Genomic DNA, 13571 nt, shown 5'->3' with positions numbered 1-13571 from the left:
GTTGTCCTCCGCCAGTGTCCAAAACATCACTTTTGGCAAAATGAACCAGGCCTGGTTTCAGGATTTTCACACTCCTCCTGCTGATTCCACACGGTTGAAATTGGATTTTTTTTTTTTTTTTTTGCGGGGGTGGGGAGTTTAACGCTGTTGAAACTTGAAACATTTTTTAGGGGGGTTAACACTGTTTACATTTTTAACTTTTTTTTTTTTTTAGGGGGGGGGGGTAAATTTCATGAGGCGGCACATGATTACTGTATTAATATAGATTTTTTTTTCACAGTCCAGTCGGGCTCCATGCGATCAATAGACCTCTCCTTGCTCCCGGTGCCTTCTTGCCACTCTTGCCATCTGTCTGTCTGTCTGCCTGCCTACCATCACGTTCTGTACGGCTTCTACTGCGGCCTGCATCATGGCACTAATGTTACTTTCCAACCATCCTATCAAAGACTCATTTATTTATTTTTTATTCCATAACACCGTGTGTATTTACATATAATTAGTAAGAAAATACCAGCGCACACTCAAAGTTTATATGCAAATAAAAATTATGTTATTGTGACTAGAGTTGAGCGAACACCTGGATGTTCGGGTTCGAGAAGTTCGGCCGAACATCCCGGAAATGTTCGGGTTCGGGATCCGAACCCGATCCGAACTTCGTCCCGAACCCGAACCCCATTGAAGTCAATGGGGACCCGAACTTTTCGGCACTAAAAAGGCTGTAAAACAGCCCAGGAAAGAGCTAGAGGGCTGCAAAAGGCAGCAACATGTAGGTAAATCCCCTGCAAACAAATGTGGATAGGGAAATTAATTAAATTAAAAATTAAATAAATAAAAATTAACCAAAATCAATTGGAGAGAGGTTCCATAGCAGAGAATCTGGCTTCCCGTCACCCACCACTGGAACAGTCCATTCTCAGATATTTAGGCCCCGGCACCCAGGCAGAGGAGAGAGGTCCCAGAACAGAGAATCTGTCTTCATGTCAGCAGAGAATTAGTCTGCATGTCATAGCAGAGAATGAGGCTTCACGTCAGCCACCACTGCAACAGTCCATTGGCATATATTTAGGCCCAGCACCCAGGCAGAGGAGGGAGGTCCCGTAACAGAGAATCTGTCTTCATGTCAGCAGAGAATTAGTCTGCATGTCATAGCAGAGAATGAGGCTTCACGTCAGCCACCACTGCAACAGTCCATTGGCATATATTTAGGCCTAGCACACAGGCAGAGCAGAGAGGTCCCGTAACAGACAATCTGGCTTCATGACAGCAGAGAATCAGTCTGCATGTCATAGCAGAGAATGAGGCTTCACGTCACCCACCACTGCAACAGTCCATTGGCATATATTTAGGCCCAGCACACACACAGGCAGAGGAGAGAGGTCCCGTAACAGACAATCTGGCTTCATGACAGCAGAGAATCAGTCTGCATGTCATAGCAGAGAATGAGGCTTCACGTCACCCACCACTGCAACAGTCCATTGGCATATATTTAGGCCTAGCACACAGGCAGAGCAGAGAGGTCCCGTAACAGACGATCTGGCTTCATGTCAGCAGAGAATCAGTCTGCATGTCATAGCAGAGAATGAGGCTTCACGTCAGCCACCACTGCAACAGTCCATTGGCATATATTTAGGCCCAGCACCCAGGCAGAGGAGGGAGGTCCCGTAACAGAGAATCTGTCTTCATGTCAGCAGAGAATTAGTCTGCATGTCATAGCAGAGAATGAGGCTTCACGTCAGCCACCACTGCAACAGTCCATTGGCATATATTTAGGCCCAGCACACACACAGGCAGAGGAGAGAGGTCCCGTAACAGAGAATCTGTCTTCATGTCAGCAGAGAATTAGTCTGCATGTCATAGCAGAGAATCAGGCTTCACGTCACCCACCACTGCAACAGTCCATTGGCATATATTTAGGCCCAGCACCCAGGCAGAGGAGGGAGGTCCCGTAACAGAGAATCTGTCTTCATGTCAGCAGAGAATTAGTCTGCATGTCATAGCAGAGAATGAGGCTTCACGTCAGCCACCACTGCAACAGTCCATTGGCATATATTTAGGCCCAGCACACACACAGGCAGAGGAGAGAGGTCCCGTAACAGAGAATCTGTCTTCATGTCAGCAGAGAATTAGTCTGCATGTCATAGCAGAGAATGAGGCTTCACGTCAGCCACCACTGCAACAGTCCATTGGCATATATTTAGGCCCAGCACCCAGGCAGAGGAGGGAGGTCCCGTAACAGACAATCTGGCTTCATGTCAGCAGAGAATTAGTCTGCATGTCATAGCAGAGAATGAGGCTTCACGTCACCCACCACTGCAACAGTCCATTGGCATATATTTAGGCCCAGCACCCAGGCAGAAGAGGGAGGTCCCGTAACAGAGAATCTGTCTTCATGTCAGCAGAGAATTAGTCTGCATGTCATAGCAGAGAATGAGGCTTCACGTCAGCCACCACTGCAACAGTCCATTGGCATATATTTAGGCCCAGCACACACACAGGCAGAGGAGAGAGGTCCCGTAACAGAGGATCTGGCTTCATGTCAGCAGAGAATCAGTCTGCATGTCATAGCAGAGAATCAGGCTTCACGTCAGCCACCACTGCAACAGTCCATTGGCATATATTTAGGCCTAGCACACAGGCAGAGGAGAGAGGTCCCGTAACAGACAATCTGGCTTCATGTCAGCAGAGAATCAGTCTGCATGTCATAGCAGAGAATGAGGCTTCACGTCAGCCACCACTGCAACAGTCCATTGTCATAAATTTAGGCCCAGCACCCAGGCAGAGGAGAGAGGTCCCGTAACAGACAATCTGGCTTCATGTCAGCAGAGAATTAGTCTGCATGTCATAGCAGAGAATCAGGCTTCATGTCAGCCACCACTGCAACAGTCCATTGGCATATATTTAGGCCTAGCACACAGGCAGAGGAGAGGTTCATTCAACTTTGGGTAGCATCGCAATATAATGGTAAAATGAAAATAAAAATAGGATTGAATGAGGAAGTGCCCTGGAGTCCAATAATATATGGTTATGGGGAGGTAGTTAATGTCTAATCTGGACAAGGGACGGACAGGTCCTGTGGGATCCATGCCTGGTTCATTTTTATGAACGTCAGCTTGTCCACATTGGCTGTAGACAGGCGGCTGCGTTTGTCTGTAATGACGCCCCCTGCCGTGCTGAATACACGTTCAGACAAAACGCTGGCTGCCGGGCAGGCCAGCACCTCCAAGGCATAAAAGGCTAGCTCTGGCCACGTGGACAATTTAGAGACCCAGAAGTTGAATGGGGCCGAACCATCAGTCAGTACGTGGAGGGGTGTGCACACGTACTGTTCCACCATGTTAGTGAAATGTTGCCTCCTGCTAACACGTTGCGTATCAGGTGGTGGTGCAGTTAGCTGTGGCGTGTTGACAAAAGTTTTCCACATCTCTGCCATGCTAACCCTGCCCTCAGAGGAGCTGGCCGTGACACAGCTGCCTTGGCGACCTCTTGCTCCTCCTCTGCCTTGGCCTTGGGCTTCCACTTGTTCCCCTGTGACATTTGGGAATGCTCTCAGTAGCGCGTCTACCAACGTGCGCTTGTACTCGCGCATCTTCCTATCACGCTCCAGTGCAGGAAGTAAGGTGGGCACATTGTCTTTGTAGCGTGGATCCAGCAGGGTGGCAACCCAGTAGTCCGCACAGGTTAAAATGTGGGCAACTCTGCTGTCGTTGCACAGGCACTGCAGCATGTAGTCGCTCATGTGTGCCAGGCTGCCCAGGGATAAGGACAAGCTGTCCTCTGTGGGAGGCGTATCGTCATCGTCCTGCCTTTCCCCCCAGCCACGCACCAGTGATGGACCCGAGCTGCGTTGGGTGCCACCCCGCTGTGACCATGCTTCATCCTCATCCTCCTCCACCTCCTCCTCATCCTCGTCCTCCTCGTCCTCCAGTAGTGGGCCCTGGCTGGCCACATTTGTACCTGGCCTCTGCTGTTGCCAAAAACCTCCCTCTGAGTCACTTCGAAGAGACTGGCCTGAAAGTGCTAAAAATGACCCCTCTTCCTCCTCCTCCTCCTCCTCCTCCTGGGCCACCTCCTCTTCCATCATCGCCCTAAGTGTTTTCTCAAGGAGACATAGAAGTGGTATTGTAACGCTGATAACGGTGTCATCGCCACTGGCCATGTTGGTGGAGTACTCGAAACAGCGCAACAGGGCACACAGGTCTCGCATGGAGGCCCAGTCATTGGTGGTGAAGTGGTGCTGTTCTGTAGTGCGACTGACCCGTGCGTGCTGCAGCTGAAACTCCACTATGGCCTGCTGCTGCTCGCACAGTCTGTCCAGCATGTGCAAGGTGGAGTTCCACCTGGTGGGCACGTCGCATATGAGGCGGTGAGCGGGAAGGCCGAAGTTACGCTGTAGCGCAGACAGGCGAGCAGCAGCAGGATGTGAACGCCGGAAGCGCGAACAGACGGCCCGCACTTTATGCAGCAGCTCTGACATGTCGGGGTAGTTGTGAATGAACTTCTGCACCACCAAATTCAGCACATGCGCCAAGCAAGGGATGTGCGTCAAATTGGCTAGTCCCAGAGCTGCAACGAGATTTCGCCCATTATCACACACCACCAGGCCGGGCTTGAGGCTCACCGGCAGCAACCACTCGTCGGTCTGTTGTTCTATACCCCGCCACAACTCCTGTGCGGTGTGGGGCCTGTCCCCCAAACATATGAGTTTCAGAATGGCCTGCTGACGTTTACCCCGGGCTGTGCTGAAGTTGGTGGTGAAGGTGTGTGGCTGACTGGATGAGCAGGTGGAAGAAGAGGAGGAGGAAGCCGAGAAGGAGGAGGTGGCAACAGGAGGCAAAGAATGTTGCCCTGCGATCCTTGGCGGCGGAAGGACGTGCGCCAAACAGCTCTCCGCCTGGGGCCCAGCTGCCACTACATTTACCCAGTGTGCAGTTAGGGAGATATAGCGTCCCTGGCCGTGCTTACTGGTCCACGTATCTGTGGTTAGGTGGACCTTGCCACAGATGGCGTTGCGCAGTGCACACTTGATTTTATCGGATACTTGGTTGTGCAGGGAAGGCACGGCTCTCTTGGAGAAGTAGTGCCGGCTGGGAACAACATACTGTGGGACAGCAAGCGACATGAGCTGTTTGAAGCTGTCTGTGTCCACCAGCCTAAATGACAGCATTTCATAGGCCAGTAGTTTAGAAATGCTGGCATTCAGGGCCAGGGATCGAGGGTGGCTAGGTGGGAATTTACGCTTTCTATCAAATGTTTGTGAGATGGAGAGCTGAACGCTGGCGTGTGACATGGTTGAGACGCTTGGTGACGGAGGTGGTGGTGGTGGTGTTGGTGGTACATCCCCTGTTTGCTGGGCGGCAGGTGCCAACGTTCCTCCAGAGGCGGAGGAAGAGGCCGAGGCGGCAGCAGCAGAATAGGCCGAGGCGGCAGCAGCAGAAGAGGTAGCAGGGGGAGCCTGAGTGACTTCCTTGGTTTTAAGGTGTTTACTCCACTGCAGTTCATGCTTTGCATGCAGGTGCCTGGTCATGCAGGTTGTGCTCAGGTTCAGAACGTTAATGCCTCGCTTCAGGCTCTGATGGCACAGCGTGCAAACCACTCGGGTCTTGTCGTCAGCACATTGTTTGAAGAAGTGCCATGCCAGGGAACTCCTTGAAGCTGCCTTTGGGGTGCTCGGTCCCAGATGGCGGCGGTCAGTAGCAGGCGGAGTCTCTTGGCGGCGGGTGTTCTGCTTTTGCCCACTGCTCCCTCTTTTGCTACGCTGTTGGCTCGGTCTCACCACTGCCTCTTCCTCCGAACTGTGAAAGTCAGTGGCACGACCTTCATTCCATGTGGGGTCTAGGACCTCATCGTCCCCTGCATCGTCTTCCACCCAGTCTTGATCCCTGACCTCCTGTTCAGTCTGCACACTGCAGAAAGACGCAGCAGTTGGCACCTGTGTTTCGTCATCATCAGAGACATGCTGAGGTGGTATTCCCATGTCCTCATCATCAGGAAACATAAGTGGTTGTGCGTCAGTGCATTCTATGTCTTTCACCGCTGGGGAAGGGCTAGGTGGATGCCCTTGGGAAACCCTGCCAGCGGAGTCTTCAAACAGCATAAGAGACTGCTGCATAACTTGAGGCTGAGACAGTTTCCCTGGTATGCATGGGGGTGATGTGACAGACTGATGGGGTTGGTTTTCAGGCGCCATCTGTGCGCTTTCTGCAGAAGACTGGGTGGGAGATAATGTGAACGTGCTGGATCCACTGTCGGCCACCCAATTGACTAATGCCTGTACCTGCTCAGGCCTTACCATCCTTAGAACGGCATTGGGCCCCACCATATATCGCTGTAAATTCTGGCGGCTACTGGGACCTGAGGTAGTTGGTACACTAGGACGTGTGGATGTGGCAGAACGGCCACGTCCTCTCCCAGCACCAGAGGGTCCACTAACACCACCACGACCATGTCCACGTCCGCGTCCCTTACTAGATGTTTTTCTCATTGTTATGGTTCACCACAACAACAAATATATTATTTGGCCCAATGTATTGTATTCAAATTCAGCGGGATATAAATTTGAGGCCTAGTATTTAGGCGCTGGGTGACCGGTATGGATTTAGTGACAGAATTAGACTTGGAAATGCACAGAAGCGTGTGTGTGAAGTTATTCTGAATGACCCTATGTGCACCTTCAATATGATCTACCCTTTTAGGGATAGATTTCAAATAGCTCTGATATAGCAGAAACGACTAAATTATGAAATTGCTAAATTGGGAATTGTATTTCAACCCAGAACAAAAAATGTGCTTTGACGGACACTAAATAACTTTCCCAGCCACAACAGGACAGCGGTAACGAGAGATTTAGCGGGATATAAATTTGAGGCCTAGTATTTAGGCGCTGGGTGACAGGTATGGGTTTAGTGACAGAATTAGATTTGGAAATGCACAGTAGCGGGTGTGTGAAGTTATTCTGAATGACCCTATGTGCACCTTGAATATTATATACCCTTTTAGGGATAGATTTCAAATAGCTCTGATATAGCAGAAACCACTAAATTATGAAATTGCTAAATTGGGAATTGTGTTTCAACCCAGAACAAGAAATGTGCTTGAACGGACACTAAATAACTCGCCCAGCTACAGCACTAGGGACAGATTTAGCTGGATATAAATTTGAGGCCTAGTATTTAGGCGCTGGGTGACCGGTATGGATTTAGTGACAGAATTAGACTTGGAAATGCACAGAAGCGTGTGTGTGAAGTTATTCTGAATGACCCTATGTGCACCTTGAATATTATATACCCTTTTAGGGATAGATTTCAAATAGCTCTGATATAGCAGAAACCACTAAATTATGAAATTGCTAAATTGGGAATTGTATTTCAACCCAGAACAAGAAATGTGCTTGAACGGACACTAAATAACTCGCCCAGCTACAGCACTAAGGACAGATTTAGCGGGATATAAATTTGAGGCCTAGTATTTAGGCGCTGGGTGACAGGTATGGGTTTAGTGCCAGAATTAGACTTGGAAATACACAGTAGCGGGTGTGTGTGAAGTTATTCTGAATGACCCAATGTGCACCTTGAATATTATATACCCTTTTAGGGATAGATTTCAAATAGCTCTGATATAGCAGAAACCACTAAATTATGAAATTGCTAAATTGGGAATTGTATTTCAACCCAGAACAAGAAATGTGCTTGAACGGACACTAAATAACTCGCCCAGCTACAGCACTAAGGACAGATTTAGCGGGATATAAATTTGAGGCCTAGTATTTAGGCGCTGGGTGACAGGTATGGGTTTAGTGCCAGAATTAGACTTGGAAATACACAGTAGCGGGTGTGTGTGAAGTTATTCTGAATGACCCAATGTGCACCTTGAATATTATATACCCTTTTAGGGATAGATTTCAAATAGCTCTGATATAGCAGAAACCACTAAATTATGAAATTGCTAAATTGGGAATTGTATTTCAACCCAGAACAAGAAATGTGCTTGAACGGACACTAAATAACTCGCCCAGCTACAGCACTAGGGACAGATTTAGCTGGATATAAATTTGAGGCCTAGTATTTAGGCGCTGGGTGACCGGTATGGATTTAGTGACAGAATTAGACTTGGAAATGCACAGAAGCGGTGTGTGTGAAGTTATTCTGAATGACCCTATGTGCACCTTGAATATTATATACCCTTTTAGGGATAGATTTCAAATAGCTCTGATATAGCAGAAACCACTAAATTATGAAATTGCTAAATTGGGAATTGTATTTCAACCCAGAACAAGAAATGTGCTTGAACGGACACTAAATAACTCGCCCAGCTACAGCACTAAGGACAGATTTAGCGGGATATAAATTTGAGGCCTAGTATTTAGGCGCTGGGTGACAGGTATGGGTTTAGTGCCAGAATTAGACTTGGAAATACACAGTAGCGGGTGTGTGTGAAGTTATTCTGAATGACCCAATGTGCACCTTGAATATTATATACCCTTTTAGGGATAGATTTCAAATAGCTCTGATATAGCAGAAACCACTAAATTATGAAATTGCTAAATTGGGAATTGTATTTCAACCCAGAACAAGAAATGTGCTTGAACGGACACTAAATAACTCGCCCAGCTACAGCACTAAGGACAGATTTAGCGGGATATAAATTTGAGGCCTAGTATTTAGGCGCTGGGTGACAGGTATGGGTTTAGTGCCAGAATTAGACTTGGAAATACACAGTAGCGGGTGTGTGTGAAGTTATTCTGAATGACCCAATGTGCACCTTGAATATTATATACCCTTTTAGGGATAGATTTCAAATAGCTCTGATATAGCAGAAACCACTAAATTATGAAATTGCTAAATTGGGAATTGTATTTCAACCCAGAACAAGAAATGTGCTTGAACGGACACTAAATAACTCGCCCAGCTACAGCACTAAGGACAGATTTAGCGGGATATAAATTTGAGGCCTAGTATTTAGGCGCTGGGTGATAGGTATGGGTTTAGTGCCAGAATTAGACTTGGAAATACACAGTAGCGGGTGTGTGAAGTTATTCTGAATGACCCAATGTGCACCTTGAATATTATATACCCTTTTAGGGATAGATTTCAAATAGCTCTGATATAGCAGAAACCACTAAATTATGAAATTGCTAAATTGGGAATTGTATTTCAACCCAGAACAAGAAATGTGCTTGAACGGACACTAAATAACTCGCCCAGCTACAGCACTAGGGACAGATTTAGCTGGATATAAATTTGAGGCCTAGTATTTAGGCGCTGGGTGACCGGTATGGATTTAGTGACAGAATTAGACTGGGATATGGCCAAAAAATAAACAGACTATTGCTGGTTAAATGCACTTGGTGTGACAGCTTCACCCTGATGTAGGCTTTAGCCAAAAAACAACCACACCATTGAGGGTTAAATGCACTTGGTGACAGGCGCAGCTTGCCCCTGATTTAGTATATGGCCAAAAAATGAACAGACTATTGCTGGTTAAATGCACTTGGTGTGACAGCTTCACCCTGATGTAGGCTTTAGCCAAAAAACAACCACACCATTGAGGGTTAAATGCACTTGGTGACAGGCGCAGCTTGCCCCTGATTTTGTATATGGCCAAAAAATGAACAGACTATTGCTGGTTAAATGCACTTGGTGTGACAGCTTCACCCTGATGTAGGCTTTAGCCAAAAAACAACCACACCATTGAGGGTTAAATGCACTTGGTCGCAGCTTGTGCTGGCGCACCACAAGACACAAAATGGCCGCCGATCACCCCAGAAAAATGTGACTGACAAACGGTCTGTGCAGCCTAAAAACAGTGAGCAATTGAGGATCAGCAGCTCAATGATCCACAGCTGCAGATCGATCAGTTAATCAAGTCCTTTGGAGGAGTTAATCTGCCTAATCTCGCCCTACTGTCGCAGCCGCAACCTCTCCCTACGCTAATCAGAGCAGAGTGACGGGCGGCGCTATGTGACTCCAGCTTAAATAGAGGCTGCGTCACATGGTACTCTGGCCAATCACAGCCATGCCAATAGTAGGCATGGCTGTGATGGCCTCTTGGGGCAAGTAGTATGACGCTTGTTGATTGGCTGCTTTGCAGCCTTTCAAAAAGCGCCAAGAAAGCGTCACAAAAGCGCGAAGAAAGCGACGAACACCGAACCCGAACCCGGACTTTTACGAAAATGTCCGGGTTCGGGTCCGTGTCACGGACACCCCAAAATTCGGTACGAACCCGAACTATACAGTTCGAGTTCGCTCATCCCTAATTGTGACATATCCTCCATATAGTATAAGGGTAAGTGAGAAAATGCCTGCAATTTAATTGTGACTGAATCTCAACATTTTGGTCAATGACAGGCCTTGGTCACAAGAGTTACTAAAATAAAACAAAAGCACATTAGTAATGAGCAGAGGAATTTTAGCAAGCTGTAGTATAGTGGGTCCGTTATATGGGGAAAGCTAAATGAAAAAGAGGGGCAAAATGAAACCTAGTACATAGAGAAAAGGGAAAGTGCAGGTCATGGCCTGTATACATGTTTACCTACAAGTTTTTCTTAAAAATAAGGGATCATATATCAACTTTCAGAGCAATTGGAGCAGCTTCGGTTTGGCCCAAATCGATTCAGGTCCGAACCAAACTTTTTCAAAAAGTTGGTGAACCTGACTCAAAACGAATCTCGACTGGTTCACTCCTCTCTAGTGCAATAAGCACACTATTCAGCATCATCAGGAGTGTACATTTTTGTTCTTGGAGACCTCAGTGTCATACTCATACTGTACACTACTTTTCAGGCAAGTGAAGCATTTCTAATTCAGGTTGAATTTATTAGGGGTTTATGTTATCAAAGGGGTATTTAAAGGGTATAGGTGATCAGTATCTGATTGTTGAGGGTCCGAGACCTGGGTCCCCAGCAGATCAGCTGTTTGAGAAGGCACTTGCACTCCTTTGAGCACCACAGCCTTCTCTTTGCTTTCTCTAGGCCACGTTTATCAGTCACGTGACCTAGGAGCAGCTCAGTCTCATAGAAGTGAATGGGGCTGGGCACGATACCAAGTATGGCCACCTTACAATCGACTTTGCTCTGCTTGGTGAGCAGAGAGAAGGCCATGGCACTACAGTGAGTGCCGACGCCTTCTCAAACAGCTAATCAGTGGGGGGTGTCAGATTCCGATCAGATACTGATGACCTTTCCAGAGGCAGATTTGCAAGTGGAGGCTTCCATCTTAGGACAGGTTGCTTGTGGCCATTTTAAATTGTTCAATAAATCTCTCCTCTTAAAGGGGTTATCCCATCATAATGATCACTGTTAAATCTGTTAATGATTTGACAGTGATCATTTTTGTAAATATACTTTATTAACAAAATCCCACCGATAAGGATAAAAGTCATCCCCACTTACCTTATTGTTGTGACTCGGTCTCCCCTGGTTACGACCACCGCTCTTCTCCAAAATCCCGATGGTCGCGCTTGCCCAGAAGACTCCTTCTTTTCTCCCTTCCGGGCCGATCGCTGTCCTGAACGCGCACGCTGCCACGCATGCGCGGCGGTGACTTCTTCCCGGCCAGAATAGTACAGAGCTGCGAACGCGCACGCCGGCTCTGTACTATACTAGCCTGAAATAAGTCACTATGGCGCATGCACGGCGGCGTGCGGGTTCAGTCCAGAGTGCGGCCCGGCCATGAGAAGACTTCAATCAAGATGAAGCCCGCCCCAGCCAGAATCCAGGAAGTGAACGTGCGGTGGCAGCAGGTAGGTATAAAAACGCAAAGTGGGATAACCCCTTTAAGTCTCCGTTTTTTGGGAGACAAGATATATTTATTTTTATGACAAAAATACAATTTTCAGCAATTTTCTGAAGACAAAATACAATAAAAGCCAGCACTACTTTTCTGCCACCACCATTCCCACTACCTAAGCTTACCATAGGTCTGACATAATATCTAATGCTACATTATACAGTAACTGTGACTGTGCTACAGTGCCTTGAAAAAGTATTTATACCCCATTCACTTTTCCACATTTTTTCACATTACACCTGCAAACTATTTGGGGATTTTATGTGATGGACACAAAACACAATGTAGAAAGTATTTGTGAAGTGAAAAGAAAATAATTGGTTTTCAAAAAATTTTATAAATACAAAAATCTGGAAAGTGTGGTGTGCATTTGTATTCATCCCCCTGTACTCTGATACACATAAATAAAATCCAATGTGACCAATCGCCTTCAAAAGTCGCCTAATTAACAAATAGACTCCTCCTGTTTGTAATGTATTCTCAGTATAACTCCAGCTGTTCTGTGAAGGCCTCATAGGTTTGTTAGTTACATTAGTGATCAAACAGCATCTTGAAAACCAAGGAACACACCAGACAGGTCAGGGCAAAAATATATGCATGCCGATGACCCTGGTAAATAAGCTTATGTCAGCCAGTAGATTTCGGGTGCCTTCACACACAGCAGATTTTGTGGCAGAATTCTGCGACTGAAAATCAGTTCCATTCTTTTGAATGGTGCAGCAAGGCCATGGATTTCTGCAAGAGTCATTATTTTCTGCCACAAAGTCTCGCGTGTGAAGGCGCCCTTAGGGGGATTTCTTATATTACATGGCTGAAGAGGATCAGGTGACTATACCCATGCTTAAGAAGGAAAAAAAAAACTGAACTGGAAGATGAGGCTGGAGGACCGGAGTTATGTGAAGCAGGTAGGTAGATCATTTTAGTAGAAGACACCAGCACCTGTTATAAACTATGTATTACCGGACAACCCCTTTAAAATGTTTCACACTTTTAACACTTATGCAGCTATCACATTCTGATTCAGTGAAACAAAGCCACTTGAAAAACATGAAACAAATATTTGGATACTTTAGGTGGCCATCCCCTGTGAGGCCATCCAGACGACCAATCTTATAAAACATCATTGGTTCCAACTGCTTACACAGATGATTTCATCTTTGTCTCACAGCTAAAGTACAGCAGGAGATAGATGAATTGACTAAGTCCTTGCGTCCTCCTGAGATCACAGACAAACCCCATCTGCCGTATACAAACGCTGTCATCCACGAAATACAAAGAGTCCTCGACCTCACACCAACTGCACTTCACCATGCCACCAATGAAGATGTCAAGTTCAGAGGTTACACCATCCCAAAGGTACCGAGTATTCTCTATATTGCACAGAAAGGAATCCAATGTACATTTGACAGCAGGCATTTGCCTAATTTTTCTCCTTCTACAATCAGAGGGTGAAAACCTGCTCTAACCTAGTCCCGCTCACACAGCTGACAATCTTGTTACAATGTATCAGTGAAGTCAAAATTTCAAATTGGCAGAAATTTTTAATCTACTATTGCTGTAATGTGATTCATATGACTGGTGGTGACTCGTGTCTTACAATGGAATGTGAGTGGAGTAGAGACTAGATTAGGGATTACGGCATTTGAAATAATGAAATGGTGCCTTCTTGGTATCGTCTACCTCCTGGAGATCCTGTTATCTTCAAAGCTAGAGATGAGTGAATCGAAGCTCACAAAGTGGAATTAGTTCCGAATATCAGGAAAAATTTGATTCGCACAGAATGCAAAG

The 13571-nt window shown here is 46.6% G+C and overlaps 1 protein-coding gene across 2 annotated transcripts in view; it reads left to right on the top strand.

The window, feature by feature from the left end:
* LOC122939698 (cytochrome P450 2C29-like) overlaps nt 1–13571 on the top strand; it is a 228690-nt gene that overhangs the window by 172841 nt on the left and 42278 nt on the right. For both annotated transcript variants that reach the window (XM_044295870.1, XM_044295871.1), the window contains exon 8: nt 12952–13139. In XM_044295870.1, the coding sequence (XP_044151805.1) occupies nt 12952–13139 (188 nt within the window). The remainder of the gene's footprint in view (nt 1–12951; nt 13140–13571) is intronic.

Source organism: Bufo gargarizans, chromosome 5, assembly GCF_014858855.1.
Source record: "Bufo gargarizans isolate SCDJY-AF-19 chromosome 5, ASM1485885v1, whole genome shotgun sequence".
NCBI lineage: Eukaryota > Metazoa > Chordata > Amphibia > Anura > Bufonidae > Bufo > Bufo gargarizans.
Note: the sequence above shows the minus strand (reverse complement) of the source record. Positions and strands in the feature narration are given on the sequence as shown.